General features: G+C 38.1%; 1 protein-coding gene across 1 annotated transcript in view; it reads right to left on the bottom strand.

Annotated features, from left to right (window-relative positions):
* Nucleotides 1-467: 467 nt before the first annotated feature.
* Nucleotides 468-17,490, bottom strand: part of LOC135713073 (very long chain fatty acid elongase 7-like) — a 102,291-nt gene continuing 85,268 nt past the window's right edge. Inside the window, exon 6 of the mRNA XM_065236181.1 lies at nt 468-1,062. Within this exon, the coding sequence (XP_065092253.1) occupies nt 565-1,062 (498 nt within the window). The 3' untranslated portion in view covers nt 468-564. The remainder of the gene's footprint in view (nt 1,063-17,490) is intronic.

Genomic DNA, 17,490 nt, shown 5'->3' with positions numbered 1-17,490 from the left:
AATTGCACATTCCTCAAATATCTTAATAGCTAGGCTCTTTCCTGTACATTGGTATTGTACAAAAATGTACAGCTTTGTCTGGTGGGAGCATTTTCCAACGTCGGAAATTGTCCTCAGATTACTCTCTCTCCACCTCTCTCTCTTTTTCTCGTCACCGTGGGGTCAGTCAGTTGAGGTCACAGCTCTATAACTCCTAAATGAACATCGCATTTGTTGTTGCTGTTGCTTTTTTTTTTCTTGGCAATATGGATATGGATTTAAGTAGAAAATTGAGCAAAAACTGGATTGACGCCAGTCGGTAGTCTAAGGAAGCTTCAGTAATGCAAATCAGTGACTTGTTATGCTATTTCCTAACGAACGAAATTTCTACAGACTAGAAACTCTATGATCTATATGAATGAATGGTACAGGTTGAGAAATGTTCAGTTTTCTGAAAAGTGTCTCATGTCGGGGTTCGACCGGATTGAACTACAATAGACTGTTGATATGATCATAGCACTAGCGTTTTCGAAAACGAAAGCTAAACCGAAATTGTTTAAACCTATCCTAGAATTATGCCGGAAACTAGTCCGCCAGCTCTTCGACTCGAATCGGAGGATCCTGAAGCTGGAGCTGCTCCAGCGTAACTATTCGCTGGCGGAGGCCTTCCATCGGTTCTATCACATCCTTGGGCAGCACGTCGGCTGCTATGGAGACACTTTCCGGTACTGTTGTCGTTTCTTCGACGCTGGCCGGTGCGGTCTCCGAGGAATACAGCTCTTCGGCAGCCGGTGGCTTGTCCACTTTTTCCAACAACTCAATCGATTCAACCGAGTTGTTGTTGACTTCCGCCGTGGATTCATCGGACTGTTTTACCGTGGCCAATTCTTCGACCTTGGACGATTCGATTGGCTTGGCAGTGGCAATGGCAGCCTTCCGTTTGTAGCTCTGGATGTAAAAGTTCATGAACAGCACCAGGAAGATGCTGGCGTTGATGAGCAGCAGCGTGGAGATGAATCGTGGAAACGGGCAGCCCGTCACCAGAGCGTTGATGCAGTGAGCGATGCAGAGAATGAACTGGATCTGCAGGGAAGTGGAGAGAGATGATGGGAAGCGATATTAGAAAATTTATTTTTGAAATGTAAAACTCGAATTTATCCGCCTTGGATGAGATCTATCCATGCTTACTGATTTCCGACCAAAATTCCATTCAGTACTGTGAAGTAAGATAATGTGTGAATGAAATGTTGGTCTATGAAGAGATATTGGTTTCATATGTCATACGACGTATTCAGACTGGTATCTTGGGGCTCCCCGAACTTGTTAAGATGTGGGGTTGCCATATGGTATCCTAAAGAAGGACATGTCCTACAACCTCATCTTATATAGCAAATGCCATTCAATAGTGGGATCAGGAATATACTACAGCTGTCACCCTCCCTACATTTGGTGAATTTTCACTTAAATTTAACAGATGATTTTTTTTAAATAAACTAGACTTATTTCTGACAGACCAGGGATCAATTTTGACAAACAGTTCCTCGAAATTCGGATGATCAACAACAGAGAGATTTTCAAAAATTCACCAAATCTCGATTACGTTTCCGAAGGGACGTAGCTGACTTTTGTAAACAATGCATTTGATCATCGATTTGACGTAACTGGTAGCTCGTCCACGCATACTAACAGTACCATCAAATAAAGGAAAATATCCTCTACCTGATAGTGGTGTTAGAGCCTTAAACTGTGTTCCAATTGGGAAATTTTCATCTTATGTTGAAATTACGGAAATATATTATAATCTTCGAAAATCCCCCCCCCCCCCCTTTTTTCGAGAAGGTGTTTGTCAAAATGGTTTTTTCGTTTGTCAGAAATAAGTCTGATAAAATACCAGGGTTATTTGAAAATATCCATTCCTTACAATATAAGTGAAAATCAGTCTTCAAGGTGCAGCATAGCGCTGATGTGCAAGCAGGCTTTTGCGCTTACCTGAACATACACTCTATGTTCACGCATGCACTCAGGAAAATGATCTTGCACCCCAGCATGAGTGCAATGTTTGCGTTCGAACATCGCTTGTTTCAGCGTTTGAAAAACATCGTTCGTACACAAGCGCAGCAACCCACCGTTAGTTTTTGGACTCATCCTTGCTTTCCGTTGTTATTGTGTGACTGACAAACGCGATACATTTTCAGCGTGGTGAAAACTAATTTTTATCCAAATATCTATTATTGGAAGGAATTGCCCCGGAAGCGGCTGTTATTGTGAAGCTAACCATGTGCTAGCAGCTTCAGCTATCAGCTGCCATAAGTAAATTTCAGCAAATTCTATAAATAACTCTCCTACTGGTTATATGATGTAGTGTTTCACAATGATATGAATTTGATTATTTGGTTCTATAAACAATTTAATAAATAATTTTCTACTAAAAGAAGTGGACGAATTTTTACGTTTAGTATAGAGGACCTTTCAAATATGTCGTGCACAGTATTTTCAAGTTGTTACCCGCCCTCTTATTTCACGCATCTTTCGATACTTATCATGTAAGGCCCTCCCCACTTTTTGTTCCTTTTGCATATCGTTTTACTTCATTACTATTGAGAAATGATGAAGCATTCGCTTTTGATACGATTATTCTTGTTTTCATAGCAAGGAACCGATTTTAATAGAAATGTCCCTTCGAAGAATTAGAGCACCCTCTAAAGGCACACTTATTTGTCAGTCAAAATCGGATTCCTTAGTAACAAAATCAAAAAATGACAACGATATTGACCATGCATCAATACCCTAGTCTCAACCAGTTCACCAACTTCACTGATTTGCATTACATAAGTATTCTCTCATACACACCCCTCAACAACGTTTATGTCCGCTCATAGTTTACTACAGCGTTTAAAAAACATCGTTCGTATCAAGGGGTAGGTCACTCCGCACACCAATCTTCGCTCAACATTTTTCTCAGTGTACCACAAGTGTATCGCTGGTGTGCCGATTGTTTCGATTGTGCCAGGCATAGAGTAAGCAGCGATTTTTTAAAATACGAATAGTATGGTATATTTGGCAACCCGGTATTTCTGACAGCTTGAATGTTTAGGTTTGCAATCGCAACGGCCCGGGAAATGTCTAATATCGTGCTCGATAAGGATTACTTCTACCGACGAATAAAATGCCTCTGTGCGAAAAGTCAATCTTTTTCCTGACCAGCAAGAAGAAGGTCGATTTCCTGAAGCAGGCCGAGAAGGATGGTGGGGAGGGAATTCCGTCGGTGAAACTGTTGGTTCGGGAAAAGAACGACAAAGACTAGGCCAATTTTGAAAAGCTGCTGGAGGCGATCAAGGGATCTAAGGATGGAAAAATGTTGGGCGTCTTCTCCAAGGAAAACTTCCCGGGTGAATTCTGTGAATCGTAGCGAGCCTTCATCAAGGACAAGAGCTTCGACACGGTGTACATCAGCGTCCCAATCGCGTACATCATGTGCTCCAAGGAAGACTCCGAGGTTATCACCATCAGACGGTAGACGTATTCAACAAGTACCTCAAGGATAACATAATGGAGATGACGGACAAAAGGTACGTCTCCGGTGAAGATACCAACTAGTTGGACATGTGCTACCCAACAATTATCCAGTCGGGTGAGAATTACAGCTTGAAGTTCAGTGCATTCAGCGACAAGAACTATCTGCACTTCGGATCGATCATCTATGCTCTGGGTGCGCGTTACAAGTCTTACTGCTCCGAACGTTGCTGGTCAATCCGACGGAAACGATTCAGAAGCACTACACCTTTCTCCTCAATTTGGAAGAGGAACTGCAGAAAGTGATGATTCCGGGCAAGAAGCTTTCGGATGTCGGATGTCGTCGGATTGGTTTATGTCAAGAAAAAGGATCCCAAACGATAACGTTCGTGTTGGAGTTCCGGGAGAAATCCATCCTAGTACTTCAAAAAGTGCAATTCGATTTAAAAATTGTAAGGAAATTAGGTTGAGTATAGAAACAATATAATTTCCGAGTGATTGTGCCGCGAAAATTAGTTCGGTATTGTTCAAATGAGTTTCGATTGGTAGACGAACAATTGACCGACTATTTTTCACGGCACAATCAAACGGAATTTTTATTGCTTCCACTCAACTTAATTAACTTTTATTTTTGTTACAAACATCGAAAGCCATTTATTTCATCTTGCATAAGATGACACATATCCGAAAATAAAATTACTCTTCTACTTAATTCGAATTTAAACTGTAGTCTCTCTTCAAATTGAAATACGTCACAGCGGTGGTAAGGCCACAGTTGTTACCCTTCACCGCCATCAAAGCATATCCATTGATGCCACAGTAGTTCGACAAGGAGTTCCAGTAATCTTCTCCTTTGAGTTTTCCGTATCCAACCACCACCACTGCATGATTCAATCAATCCAAACTTTTCTTGTATTCCGGTTCGTAGTACACTCCATTTTCGTAGTAGCTGAAAGACTTGTGACCGGCATCGATAGCAATCGACAGCCCTCGGAAGCCTACATTTCGAATTTAAATGTGAACCGAGAAGTGTATTGCTGGTCTGAGTTCCTCTAGTATTTTCAAATAGAGTATGTTTCTGAAATATACAGTCAAACAGCACGTAATGTTGGGAACAACTTCAAGGCCTACGAGATTGTGCAGAAGGTGTACCGAAGAGGTGCCGATGGATGTGCCCAAGTTGTGGCGAATCTACTTTCGGCACACTGTGCTGAGTGACATACCCCTTGGTTCGTATTCAAGTGCAGCAAACAGGCGTTGGCGTTGGAAAGAATGAATGATATTAAAAAGAATTATAAAACGGAAGAATTCAAGCTCTAACCATCAACTTTGAGTGAATCAGACTGGGATGTTCACCTCTCGTCTGTTATTACTCTGAAAGATGTGTAGGCTAATGGCGTATAAGAAGCGTTCATCGCTTTCATCTGCCCTTTCTATTGCAACATAGCGAGCCTCAATGTTCACACTTGCATGCAGGTACGAAGCATCACGTTCGATGTGCAGAGTATACCTGAGTTCGATGAACGTGCACTGAAGAAATTGAAACTCAAGTTCAACGCCGTCTATGTTTCGTGAAGACTGGTGAAAATTCACCAAATGGAACAGCAATCCAACATGTTTTCAATTTTGACGTTCTGGTTCTATGGGATTTTAGGTGTTGGTTTAGAGTCCTACACGGAAACAAATCCGATTCCATTTTCATGAATAAAAAATCATGAATTGAAAAAACTTGCCATCCCATGGAATCGTAACAATGATTCATGATTTCGTCATGGAAATTTATGATTTCATAATGCAGTGGAATCAAGACCACTACAATCGTTACACGTACTTGGCAAACCGTGTTCATGAGCCGCACTACATAGATATCTCTTATACGCCTGTTGTCTTCCATCTTATACAATTACTGATGGTCAAAGTATGGGTTTAGTCATCTCAAGGTTCTTGGTTCCAATCCAGTCTGATGCTTTATTTTATTCTTTTTGAATTTTTTGGTTAAAAGTTAAACCCATGAATTTAGCTCATGATTTCAACTCGGATGATTCATGATTTTGGGAATGTTTGCTGCGTTACGCAAAAGTTGCTCATGATATCATGAATATTATTCATGGTGTATTTTCATAACATGAAAATACGCTGTGGTCATGAAATCATGAGTTATTTATCTTATTTCGGAGATCGGATTTTTTCCCGTGTATGCTGAATCAATGGTAAAATTAACAGGTTGCTTAGATTTTCATGTCGGTTTCGCGATCGCATGAATCCGGATTTGTTTACATGATAAAAGTTGGGATGGTTTTGCACATGCACAACTATAGGAACCTAACGCTTCTAACGTACCACAACTATAGGAGCGTTTCCCCTAACAGTAATTGATTTTGCTTTTGAGTTATCATTCCATGCGTTTAAGCTCATAGCGGATTATGGCCACTTTCTAGGGATCTCTAGGAACACGTCCAATAGTAACCAATACGGCTTTGGGTGTTCAAATTGACTATGTAACTTAAATCCGGAGAACTTTGAGATTTGGGCGTAATTGCATTTGTAAACAAACACTTCGATCACCGATTATTCGCGAATCCAAGTCTCGAACCATCATAAGAACCTTTCCCGGCCTCAATTTTTCACGCCGATCGGTTCATTATTTTCCAAGTCTATAAGGGTCAGACAGACAGACAGACAGAAATTCATTTTTAGATAGGGGAAATGGATGTAATGTCGGCCTATATGCCCCCAATTTGGGCCCATACATAAATTCAGCAATCGACTAAATTTTCAATTGCGACCAAAAATATCCATTAGTACCGTCCCAATAACGCGTTCATTTAGATAAAATTGATAAATAGGGTAAACGCTCCTATAGTAGCGGTACGTTAGAAGCGTTAGGTTCCTATAGTTGTGTATGGAGACTCAATACACAACTATAGGAACCTAACGCTTCTAACGTACCGCAACTATAGGAGCGTTTACCCTAGCTGATTTTTAGCGATGGGCCAAATCTTAGATCCATAGGCCAACATTAGAGCCATTTCCCCTATATATATTTATTGATATTCAAGAGACGTCATTTGAATTTTTGAACAGATGGAGATCCTCAAAATAGGGGAAATGCAGGTAATGTCGGCCTTAGTGTCCCTAATTTGGACCCATACATAAATTCAGCAATCGACTAAATTTTCAATAGCAACCAAAAATATCCATTAGTAACGTCCCAATAACGCGTTCATCTAGATAAAATTGATAAATAGCAGATTTTTAGCGATGGGCCCAATCTTAGATCCATAGGCCAACATTAGAGACATTTCCCCTACAACTTAAAATCCGTAAAAAAAATCCACAAAAGTTTTTGTAAAACTTCAATCAGCTGGATGTCTTTTCAATAATGTCAGATCACTCTACTTTCTGCCGTCTGCCAAGACTATTCAAGGTACGTAATTTGAATTTTTCAAGCATTGAAGATATTCAGAAGAAAGCTTGATCAACATGAAATCTTCAAAAAATAAGAGGAGGTTTTAGCTGAAATCTTCGATCTGCTGGAGATGTAAATACTTGCAGAATATTCTGCCGTCTTGAGAGAATATTCAAGAAACGTCATTGGAATGTTGTAAGACTGAAGATCGGTAGAACAAATACTTCATCAATCTAAAGTCCTTATACAAATCCAGAGGACTTCGCTGGAATCTCCGATTAGCAGTAGATCTTTTGAATTTCAGGTCATTCTTCTATATTGGGAGGATATCTGAAAGAAATCATTTTAAATTTTGAATAGTTGGAGATCCTTAAAATAATACTTGAAAAATATCAAGAGAAATTTGTTGGAATCTGCGATCAGGTTGTTGTCTTTGAATATTTCTTGATCATTCTGCTGTATTGGAATAACTTTTTCGGAGTCATTTGTACTTTTGAAGAGTTTAAAACCAGAATAATACTAGACCAATCTTAAGCCCTCAAAAAATATCCAGAGGGCTTTTTTGAAATCTCCGATCAGCTCCATATTTCGTTAAAGTATCTGAATTTTTGAACAGTAGAAATTCGGAATAGTACTTGACCAATCTGAAGCCCTTGAAACATTCAGAGAACTTTTATTAAATCTCCGATCAGCTGAAAGTCTTTTGAATAACGTCAGATCATTTTGCTGTCTTGGGAAAATATTCAAGAGATATTTTGAATATTTCCAGATCATGTTGCTGTCATTTGAATTGTAGAACAGTTGAAGATATCCAGAATAAAAATTGATCATTATGAAGTTTGGAAACAATATCAAAACTTGACTAATATCTTCGATCCACCGGAGATCTTTTGAATAATTTCTGATCAATTGAGAATATTCGAGAGGGATCATTCTAATTTATAAAAGATTGAAGATCTTTTGAATAATACGTGAACAGTCTGAAGCCCTAAAAAATATCCAGAGGACTTTTCGCAGAATTTTCAAGAACCTTACAGAATTGTTGGCCTTCTAATATAAGTTCCCGGAGTTTCTAAGAAGTTCAAGAAACTTAAGGAGCTTACCAGAAGTGCATGAAGGTTCCGAAACTTTTAAATGTTCACGGATCTTCTTAAATGTTCACGAAACTTCCAAGGAGTTCAAGAAGCTTCATAAAAGTGCTCGAAACTACATAGGATGTTCATAGAATGCGAGAGAACCTTGTGGAATTTCAAGCTAATTAAAAGAAGTTTACTTAGTGTTCACTCGGCTGTCGACAAAAGCAGGCCACTCCGGGGCATGAAGTAGTTCGCCTCCTCGTGGTGTGCCCTGGAAACGTTAATTATCGAACCCAAGGGAGAGATATTGCGGCTAAACGAACTACCGCAGAGAAGCCCTGCACAAACCCTCGTTGTGCAAAGGCAGGAGTGACGCCGGGTTCTTAGTGCTTAGCACAAGCAGCTGGTAAGCGGTCACATCTGTCCTAAGCTACCCTGTTGGACAGTTGGCTGGCTATCACGTCTGCTTAGAACCGAGGCGAACAACGATCAGCGAACAACAAGAGGAGGTTGAGAAGCCCTGCACAAACCCTCGTTGTGCAAAGGCAGGAGTGACGCCGGGTTCTTAGAGTGCTTAGCACACGCAGCTGGTAAGCGGTCACATCTGTCCTGTACGGGCCCTGGACAGTTGGCTGGCTATCACGTCTGCTCTAGAACTCAGGCGAACAACGAACAGCGAGCAACAAGAGGAAGGCCCTGCACAGCTGCTCACTGTGCAGTAGCGAGTGTCACGTCGGACACAACACCTAGTGATGCGCCATAGCGCAACCGGCCCCCTCCCATGACGTAATGCTTTCGGGTGGTTCCGGGGAGGGCAAGGGCCTAGAGCACAGGGTAAGGTTTAGTGGGTCGGGAGAGCTACTTCTCCCATCCCCACACCCTGAGTTATCTTCTCAGGTGTCTGGGAGCAGATTCCCCCCTGTATAAAAAAAAAAAAAAAAAAAAAAGCAGGCCACTCTCGATGTGTGCTACGCGATCGTCTGTTTTCTCGACAGCAACCATTGTGTGGTCCTCCTCATTGTTCTTCATCAGCAGTTCTTTCGGTCGATGCGTCGTCGACTTTGGAAAGCAACCGTTTCGTGATGAGTGTATGAGTGCTGACCACGTTTTGTGTCCATTGCTGCAATGGATGCGCTCTGACCCTCGTTGGCATACAACAATTTGCCATACAATGAAACTACTGGAAGCGGCTCCAGTTCTGATGGAGGGGGCTTTTTGGATAGCGGAAGATAAAGTGTTTATTGTGTTGTACCTTTTGACTATAGTTTTAAGATGTATTGTATAGTGACCAAGAATCCTCGGCTCTGTAAAGTTAATTCGGTTGAGCCTTATCAAATAAATTAATAAACAAAAAAAAAAAAAGAAGTTTCCAGAGTTTTAGAAAAAAAATCATGAAGTTTGTTTGAAGAATGAAGTTTAGATAAGTTCAGCGAATTTTTAAACCTTTAGAGGTGATCCATGATTGTTAGAAAAATTGAGGGAACTTTACGAAGTCCTATAATGTTCAGGCAAGTTTAAGAATTCAATGAGAAGTATTGTGAGCATAAGGCCAGTTTCTCAAACTACAAAAGAACTTCAGAGCAGTTTCATTACCTTTCGAAAATTGGAGGCGAACCAGCCTCATGCTGAAAGCCTCCTTATAAAGATAAATCAATCAATCAATCAACCTTTCGAAGAAAAAAAATTGGAAACTTTCAAGAAGTTCTGAAGGTCTCAGAATTGTCCATTTAATATTCAATGGAGATTTCCATTGAAATATTCCTTAAAAATTTCGATGAAACTATCCTCCAAATTCAATTTTCTTTTGGTTTTCCTCGGAATTAATTTTTAAATTCTCCACAATAAGAAACCCTTTGGAAACATTCTCCGAATAATCATTAAATTCATTTCATATTGCCTTTTGAATCTCACTCCTTCCCTTGGAATTCTACTCACATTGAAAGTATCATAAGAATTAATTTGCGTTAACCTTACAAATTTCTTAGATTTCTTCTCATAATTTGTTCGGAAAACTCTCCTGAATTTATTTTCCGAATTCTTTTGAAGATGTCCTGGAGTTATTCTCAGATTTAATTGTAATCCTCATTTTAGTATTTCCCAAAAACAATCCAAGGACGTATGCTCCGGATTCGTTGTCTCCCACAAACTTTTTGAAATTATCTTCAGAATGCCCTTGGAATTTTCCTTTGAATTTCACAGGTGTTGTGTTCCTCAGAAATTTCTAAAAGTATTCATTAAAATTTACTTTCAATTCAATTCAGAATTTCTTGAAATTCTACTCAAAACTATTAGGCTTCGCAAGAAATCTTATGTTTATCAGAACTACCTTGAAAGCAGATTGCATTTGATGTTTTTTCGGAAAGATTTTTGAAGTATTATAGCTTTTAAGTCCAGAACTAGATCAAATTTTAAATTTATAGGAAATATGCATCTTCCAAAACAAAACAAAAACATTTGAAGCCTCTGTTTTTATTATTTATTAAAGTGTGAATGAAAATAACGAGAAAATTTAAATGTTTGTATTTTTTTCGTTAGTAAGAAAATTATTAAATCCTCTGAGACTTCTAGGTATTTTATCATAATAACTACTTTTCTTCTCTTATGTCACTACAACTATAAGTCAATATTTGGTCTCTAAAGTAACTAGCAGTGATCGCTACCAGCCCTGCATTCGTATCCCTAGGCAAAGACCCTTCTACTTTATTTTATTTGTGTTCAAGACATCAAAATAAACATGTTCAACTGTAACAAAATTACTGAGATATACTCAGTCCGCATCGTGCTCTCTTGCCGTGCGGATCTATTTGCTTTTTGCTGAAGGAAGTGTTACTACTACCTAAAGCTACAACAAATTTTAACAGCACTTTTCAGTGCTCAACCTGTAAAAAATTTCTACCTTGTTCAACTCTTATTCCTCTTCGATCCTTGTTTGGACCCTACCCGAGGTAATCCTTCTTGGATATCGATTTGGAAAATTCATCTTCGATCCTTCAGATTCTTATAGTAATCTGCTTGGAAGTCGATTTGGATAAAAATTTACTGCCGCCATGGCGCCTAAGCGCAAAAGAAAGGGGCAAACTCTTGACCCCCCTTCTGATGAAATTAATTTGAGTAATCAATTTGATTTGCTCACGGATGATGAGAATGATCCATCATCCAAGAAAAATTCTAGTAAACTTTCCCGGCTTAATGCCAAGAAGGAAAAGATTCCCCCTATTGTGATAACCACTACCGATTTCCATGCTCTTCGCATGGAACTTTTGAATTTCGTGAAAGTTAAGTTTTCACTACAAATTGGACGTCGGGGTGAATGCCGTGTATTGGCTGAAACCTTGGACGGATTTAAATGTCTTCTCAAGTATCTTACTGAGAAGAAGCACAAATTTTTTACTTACGACACCAAAACTGAACGTGTGTTCAAGGTTGTCATGAAAGGACTGCCCAGTGGTGAATCCCTGGATCAGATCAAAGATGAACTGGCAAAATTACTTGGAGTTGTGCCACTCCAAGTAATCAAAATGAAAATGAAATCCCGTCCTGGCGATTCGCGCAACGGGATTTCTAATGATTTTTATTTAGTTCACTTCAAGTCTAGTGAACTAAACAACCTTAAGGCCTTAGAAAAAGCTAGCCTTATGCTCCATGTCCGAGTGAAGTGGGAACACTTCAGGAAGACTGGAGGAAATTTCCAAAACCTCACCCAGTGCCGTAAGTGCCAGGGATGGGGTCACGGAACTAAAAATTGCTACATGCCAGCTAAATGCATGAATTGTGGTGATTCCTCTCACGCAAAGGACGACTGTCCTGTGAAGGAAGATCCTAAGAAATTTAAATGTTCAAATTGTGGTGAAAACCACAAATCCAGTTTTTGGGAATGTAAGACTCGCAAAGCGATCCTACAATCTCGTTCTAACCGTCAGGTAGGAAACGCTCCACGTTTCCGACCAGGTACAAATTCCTCTGCTGTTAACAACGGTCAGCGAGGAACAAATTCTACATTCGTACCCGTAGGTACAAATATCTCCCCTGCTTCAAATGTTTCATCTGTACCTACTCCCCTCGCTGCTAACAATGTTCAGCGAGTTAATGGAGCTACCTATGCTGCTATTGCAGCGGGTAGAAATCAAAATACTAACCAACGTTCTAATGGAAATTTTGACAATTTTGACTTAGGAAGCATTACTGCCCCCAAAATGGAATTTTTACAGAATTCATTAATTGACATGATTTCTGATATGCTTAAATCTAACTCCATGTTTGATGCTATTCAAACTGGAGTAAAATTTGCAAATAATATTGTCATGACTTTAAAATTCAGTAATGGATTTTAAAGTATTAAATATTGTAAATTGGAATGCTCGATCTCTTAAAGATAATGAAGACGAGCTATTTAACTTTTTAAGAGTTCATAACGTGCATATTGCCGTTATAACTGAAACGTTCCTTAAACCTGCCCATAAGGTTAAAAAGGACGCAAACTACTTGATTTATAGAAATGATCGTCTTGATGGACCCTGTGGTGGCGTTGCCATCATTATTCATAGACGAATCAAACATAAAATTCTTTCTTCATTTGAAACCAAAGTTTTTGAAACTTTGGGGGTTTCTGTTGAAACAAAATTTGGACAACTTACGTTTATAGCTGCCTATTTGCCATTCCAATGCGTAGGCCAGCAAAAGAATTTTCTCAAGGGTGACCTCCAGAAACTTACCCGTCATAGGTCTAAATTCTTCATTATTGGTGATTTTAATGCAAAACACCGCTCATGGAATAATGCTCAAAGCAATTCCAATGGTAATATTCTGTTTGATGATTGTTCTGCAGGTTATTACACTATTCAATATCCAAACAGCCCAACATGCTTTTCTTCTGCAAGAAATCCCTCCACTATTGATTTGGTCTTAACTGATTCATGTCAACTTTGTAGCCAATTGGTTACCCATGCTGACTTCGGTTCTGATCACCTTCCAGTAACTTTTGAAATATCCCAAGAAATAATTTGTAATCCCAACAGCTCTACTTTCAATTACCATAGAGCTGATTGGGAGCAGTATCGAACATTTATGGAATATAACTTCGATCCAAACATTCCTTTGCAAACCAAAGATGAAATTAATTATGCTCTTGAATCTCTGACTACTTCTATAGTTGAAGCAAGAGCTGCCTCAGTACCAAAATGCGAGGTTAAATTCGATTCAATTATAATAGACGATGATCTTCAGTTCTTGATCCGTCTTAAAAATGTCCGTAGGAGACAATATCAAAGAACCCGCGATCCTGCCATGAAAGTTATCTGGCGGGATTTGCAAAAACAAATTAAAAAGCGATTCTCTGCCCTGAGGAACAAAACTTTTGAAAATAATATTTCTAAATTAGACCCGAGTTCCAAACCCTTTTGGAAACTCACAAAAATTTTGAAAAAACCTCAAAAGCCTATTCCAGCGCTTAAAGAAGGTGGTAAAATTTTGATCACAAATTTGGAAAAAGCTCAGAAACTTGCTAAGCAATTCGAGAGTTCCCATAATTTCAGTTTGGGTCTTACTAGTCCTATTGAGAATCAGGTTGCTCGGGATTTTCTGAATATTTTCTCTCGGGAAAATATTTTTGATGATTCCTGGGGGACTGATTTGGACGAAGTAAGGTCTATAACTAAAAAATTTCAAAATATGAAAGCTCCAGGTGATGATGGAATTTTCTATATCCTCATCAAAAAACTCCCAGAGAGTACCTTGTCTTTCTTGGTAAAATTATTTAACAGATGTTTCCATTTGGCATACTTTCCTGATAAATGGAAAAATGCAAAAGTTGTTCCAATTTTGAAGCCGGATAAAAATCCAGCTGAAGCTTCTAGCTACCGTCCAATAAGTTTGCTTTCTTCAATAAGTAAACTTTTTGAAAAGATAATTTTGAATAGAATGATGCTTCACATCAATACGAACTCAATTTTTGCAGATGAGCAGTTTGGATTTCGCCATGGGCATTCAACTACTCATCAACTCTTAAGAGTTAACAATTTAATTCGTTCAAACAAATCTGAAGGCCACTCAACTGGAGTTGCTCTTCTAGACATAGAAAAAGCATTCGACAGTGTTTGGCATGAAGGTTTGATTGCTAAATTGAAAAAGTTTAATTTTCCACTTTATATTATGAAATTCGTTCAAAATTATTTAACTGACAGAACTCTTCAAGTAAATTATCAAAATTCCAAATCTAATCGACTACCTGTTAGGGCAGGAGTTCCTCAGGGTAGCATTCTTGGGCCTATATTGTATAACATTTTCACTTCGGACCTCCCTGATTTGCCTCAGGGTTGCCACAAATCTTTGTTCGCTGATGACACAGGCATTTCCGCTAAAGGAAGAAGTCTTCGTGTTATTTGCAGCAGACTGCAGAAAAGTTTAGATATTTTCTCTTCTTATTTACAAAAATGGAAGATTTCTCCCAACGCTTCCAAAACTCAACTTATAATATTTCCACATAAGCCTAGAGCTTCGTTTTTGAAACCTAGTAGTAGTCACATAGTCACTATGAACGGAGTTCCAATTTCCTGGTCAAACCAAGTGAAATATCTTGGATTAATACTTGACCAAAAATTAACTTTTAAAGATCACATTGAGGGCATTCAAGCCAAATGTAACAAATATATTAAATGTTTGTATCCTCTTATAAACAGGAAATCCAAACTTTGCCTGACGAATAAACTTCTAATATTTAAACAAGTTTTTAGACCGGCCATGCTTTACGCTGTACCAATATGGTCTAGTTGCTGCACTACCAGGAAAAAAGCACTTCAAAGGATTCAGAACAAAATTCTGAAAATGATTTTGAAGTTGCCTTTCTGGTACAGTACAACCGAAGTACATAGAATTTCGAATGTTGAGACTTTAGCACAAATGTCCAACAAAATAATTAATAATTTCAGGCAAAAATCGTTGCAATCCTCAATTGCAACGATTAATTCCCTTTATACTTAGATAAGATTTAGTTTTAGTTTTTAGTTTTAAGATATCAATTGTTATACTGACATGCAGGTTAAAAAACCTGTTTAAAATACTGAATTGCCAAGACATGAACAATGTAAAAACACTTAGATATATATCATAACAATTAAGGCTGGTACGTTACTGCAGTAACTGGAGCACCTAGGTTAAAATGAAATGTAATTTATTTTGAATTTGGAACAAATAAAGAGTTAAAAAAAAAAAAAAAAAAAAAAAACTGAGATATACTTATTTGAAGTTAGTAGTTTGAAAAAACGGGACCCACGATATATCATCACTGCTTTTAAGAAATCGGCTCATTTTTGGGGCAAAGACTCTTTAAACACGTCCCATCCCAAGTAACAATTCAGTAACCATATGGCTTCCACTCTGATTTATGATGGTTTTATAACGGCAATGAACAATCCATTAAAGATAAATACAGCATTTCAAAGTGTAAAACATTCCTGCTCAGTAATTCAGTTTTTTTTCTGTTTTGAAAACCTTTTACAGTCTGGCAAGAAAGTCAAAAACTGCCTTGTTTTAAAAATAAATTTATAACAGTTCTCAATCGCTCCTTAAAACTGCTCTGTAATTCAAGCATAAACGTCATTAGAAATTGTTTAAGAATGTCTTGATAAAATTCTTTATAAACGTGTTCTATCGTTATAAAAGCAACCATAAAACAATTAGGTTTTGCATTAGAGCAAAAAGCATTTATTGTTGCTTTTTTGGTTTTTTAAAGTGCATCATAAATTCCCCAATTATTATGTTTACAATTGAGCTTAAAAATGGTTTTCCATAGTTAATAAAAGCCAAATTTATGACAAAGAAATCTCGAAGGATAGACGAAGTAGGATGAAAAATTCAAGTAAATTTCAGCCAAAGTTACTTCTTTAGAAAAAACCAGTACAGCATTAACGACTGACTATCTGGCGGAGAAGAGCAAAGTGAGCGTGGGAAGTTTAAAAACATACCAGCCTTCTCCAGATCTTGCGAATAGATGACAACCGACAGCAAACCACTGAAACTGTTAGTTAGCGGAGTTTAGCTGGTTTCCGATCCATAGCAGCGATTTTATTCGGCGAAAGAATCAACTCTCGGAAAATTTCATTCAAACGTACATCCCTGCATCGTTGGATGGTGCACTTCTGTAGCCATCCGAAATAAGGGGATCTTTTTCGGGAACGATTGCGCTTCCAACTGTTCGAAATGCGAAATGTTGTAAAACAGTATCGCAAACTATCTGAGAAACTGCTCACAATCCATCTGGAGAAAACCGCTTGGAAGAATCCTGGATCCCACAGCGCAAATATCGAAAGATAAACAAACTTTGACGTTTAACTTTTTGCAGCCTACTTCGCCTCCATAAATGCTGCCATAAATCTGATTGGGTTAGGATCAAGCAAAATGGCTATAGATAAATTCAATTCAGCCTGCAATTTTTCTGCATAAAAGCCATTTTAAAACCTTATTGAGGATTTCTTGAAAGCAAAACAACTTTTTCACAAATGACCCATGAAAATCAACTTTTAAGTCACCGCCATTTTACAATAAGTTTGCTTGTTTTTTACAATCTTCGATTTTCAATCTATAATTCCTTGGATATTACTATATTTTGGTAAATTTAGCAATGAGCAAACATTTAAATGCAAAAATCACAAAAAAAAGGCTCGGTCTAGCTCGATCTGAAGAATAATTTATTTTTGTCAATGTAAAATAATTAGTCAAATCGACGTTTTACGAGGGCGGACTTATTTTTTTCGATGTTTTCACGGCCACTTAATGAGAACTATTGTAATGAATTTTGAAATTCAATAAGATTTTTATACCATCAGTTTCTATTTAAATTATTTTGATAAGATCGGATTCATAAATCCTTTTCTATCTTGATTGATGCTTTTCTAGTGGATTTAGCAAGTAGCTAGGGAAAATGGCTCAGAAAGGGTTTTTATTGTTGCTAAATAGCTTTTGTTGTAGCTTTCAAATGGTTCTCAATGCGTTCGTCATGCAACCTTTTGCAGTAAATCAATCTTTAAGAGCTTCGAGAATACACCCTTCAAAACCTTCTCCAGGGTGGGCCAACTAGACATATTCTAGTCTAATGAGGTTTTGGTGGATGCATTAATGACAAACTAGTCTTGACCAGGGTTTTAAGAATGCTGTTTTATTGTTGCTTTGTAGTATTTCATAAAACTTAAAATGTTACTTGGGATGTGCATGACGAAGGCCAATTTTTGAAAAGTGGATTTAAACAAAGATTAAACATGTGTTGATGTTTTTTTTCATATTAAAAATGGTCAGTTTTTTATGTTTGTATTTAAACAAAAAAATATTTCAAAATCCATCTTCATCATGTACACGGGATACACTTTGTGAGTCTTCACCCCAAATTTCAGCCAATTTGGTCCGTCCAGTCATCTTGTCCTGAGATATCGTGGGACCCGTAAAACAACTCTGTGTTTCGATGCCGATTTATCTTTAGACCTCAATTATTTACAAACAGCAACATTTCACCTTAACACGTGTTTA

The sequence above is a fragment of the Ochlerotatus camptorhynchus genome, unplaced genomic scaffold (assembly GCF_037179485.1).
Source record: "Ochlerotatus camptorhynchus isolate MF236.1 unplaced genomic scaffold, CSIRO-AGI_Acam_v1.1 ptg000530l, whole genome shotgun sequence".
Lineage (NCBI taxonomy): Eukaryota > Metazoa > Arthropoda > Insecta > Diptera > Culicidae > Ochlerotatus > Ochlerotatus camptorhynchus.
The sequence above is the reverse complement of the archived record's forward strand: the minus strand, read 5'-3'. Positions and strand labels throughout refer to the sequence as shown.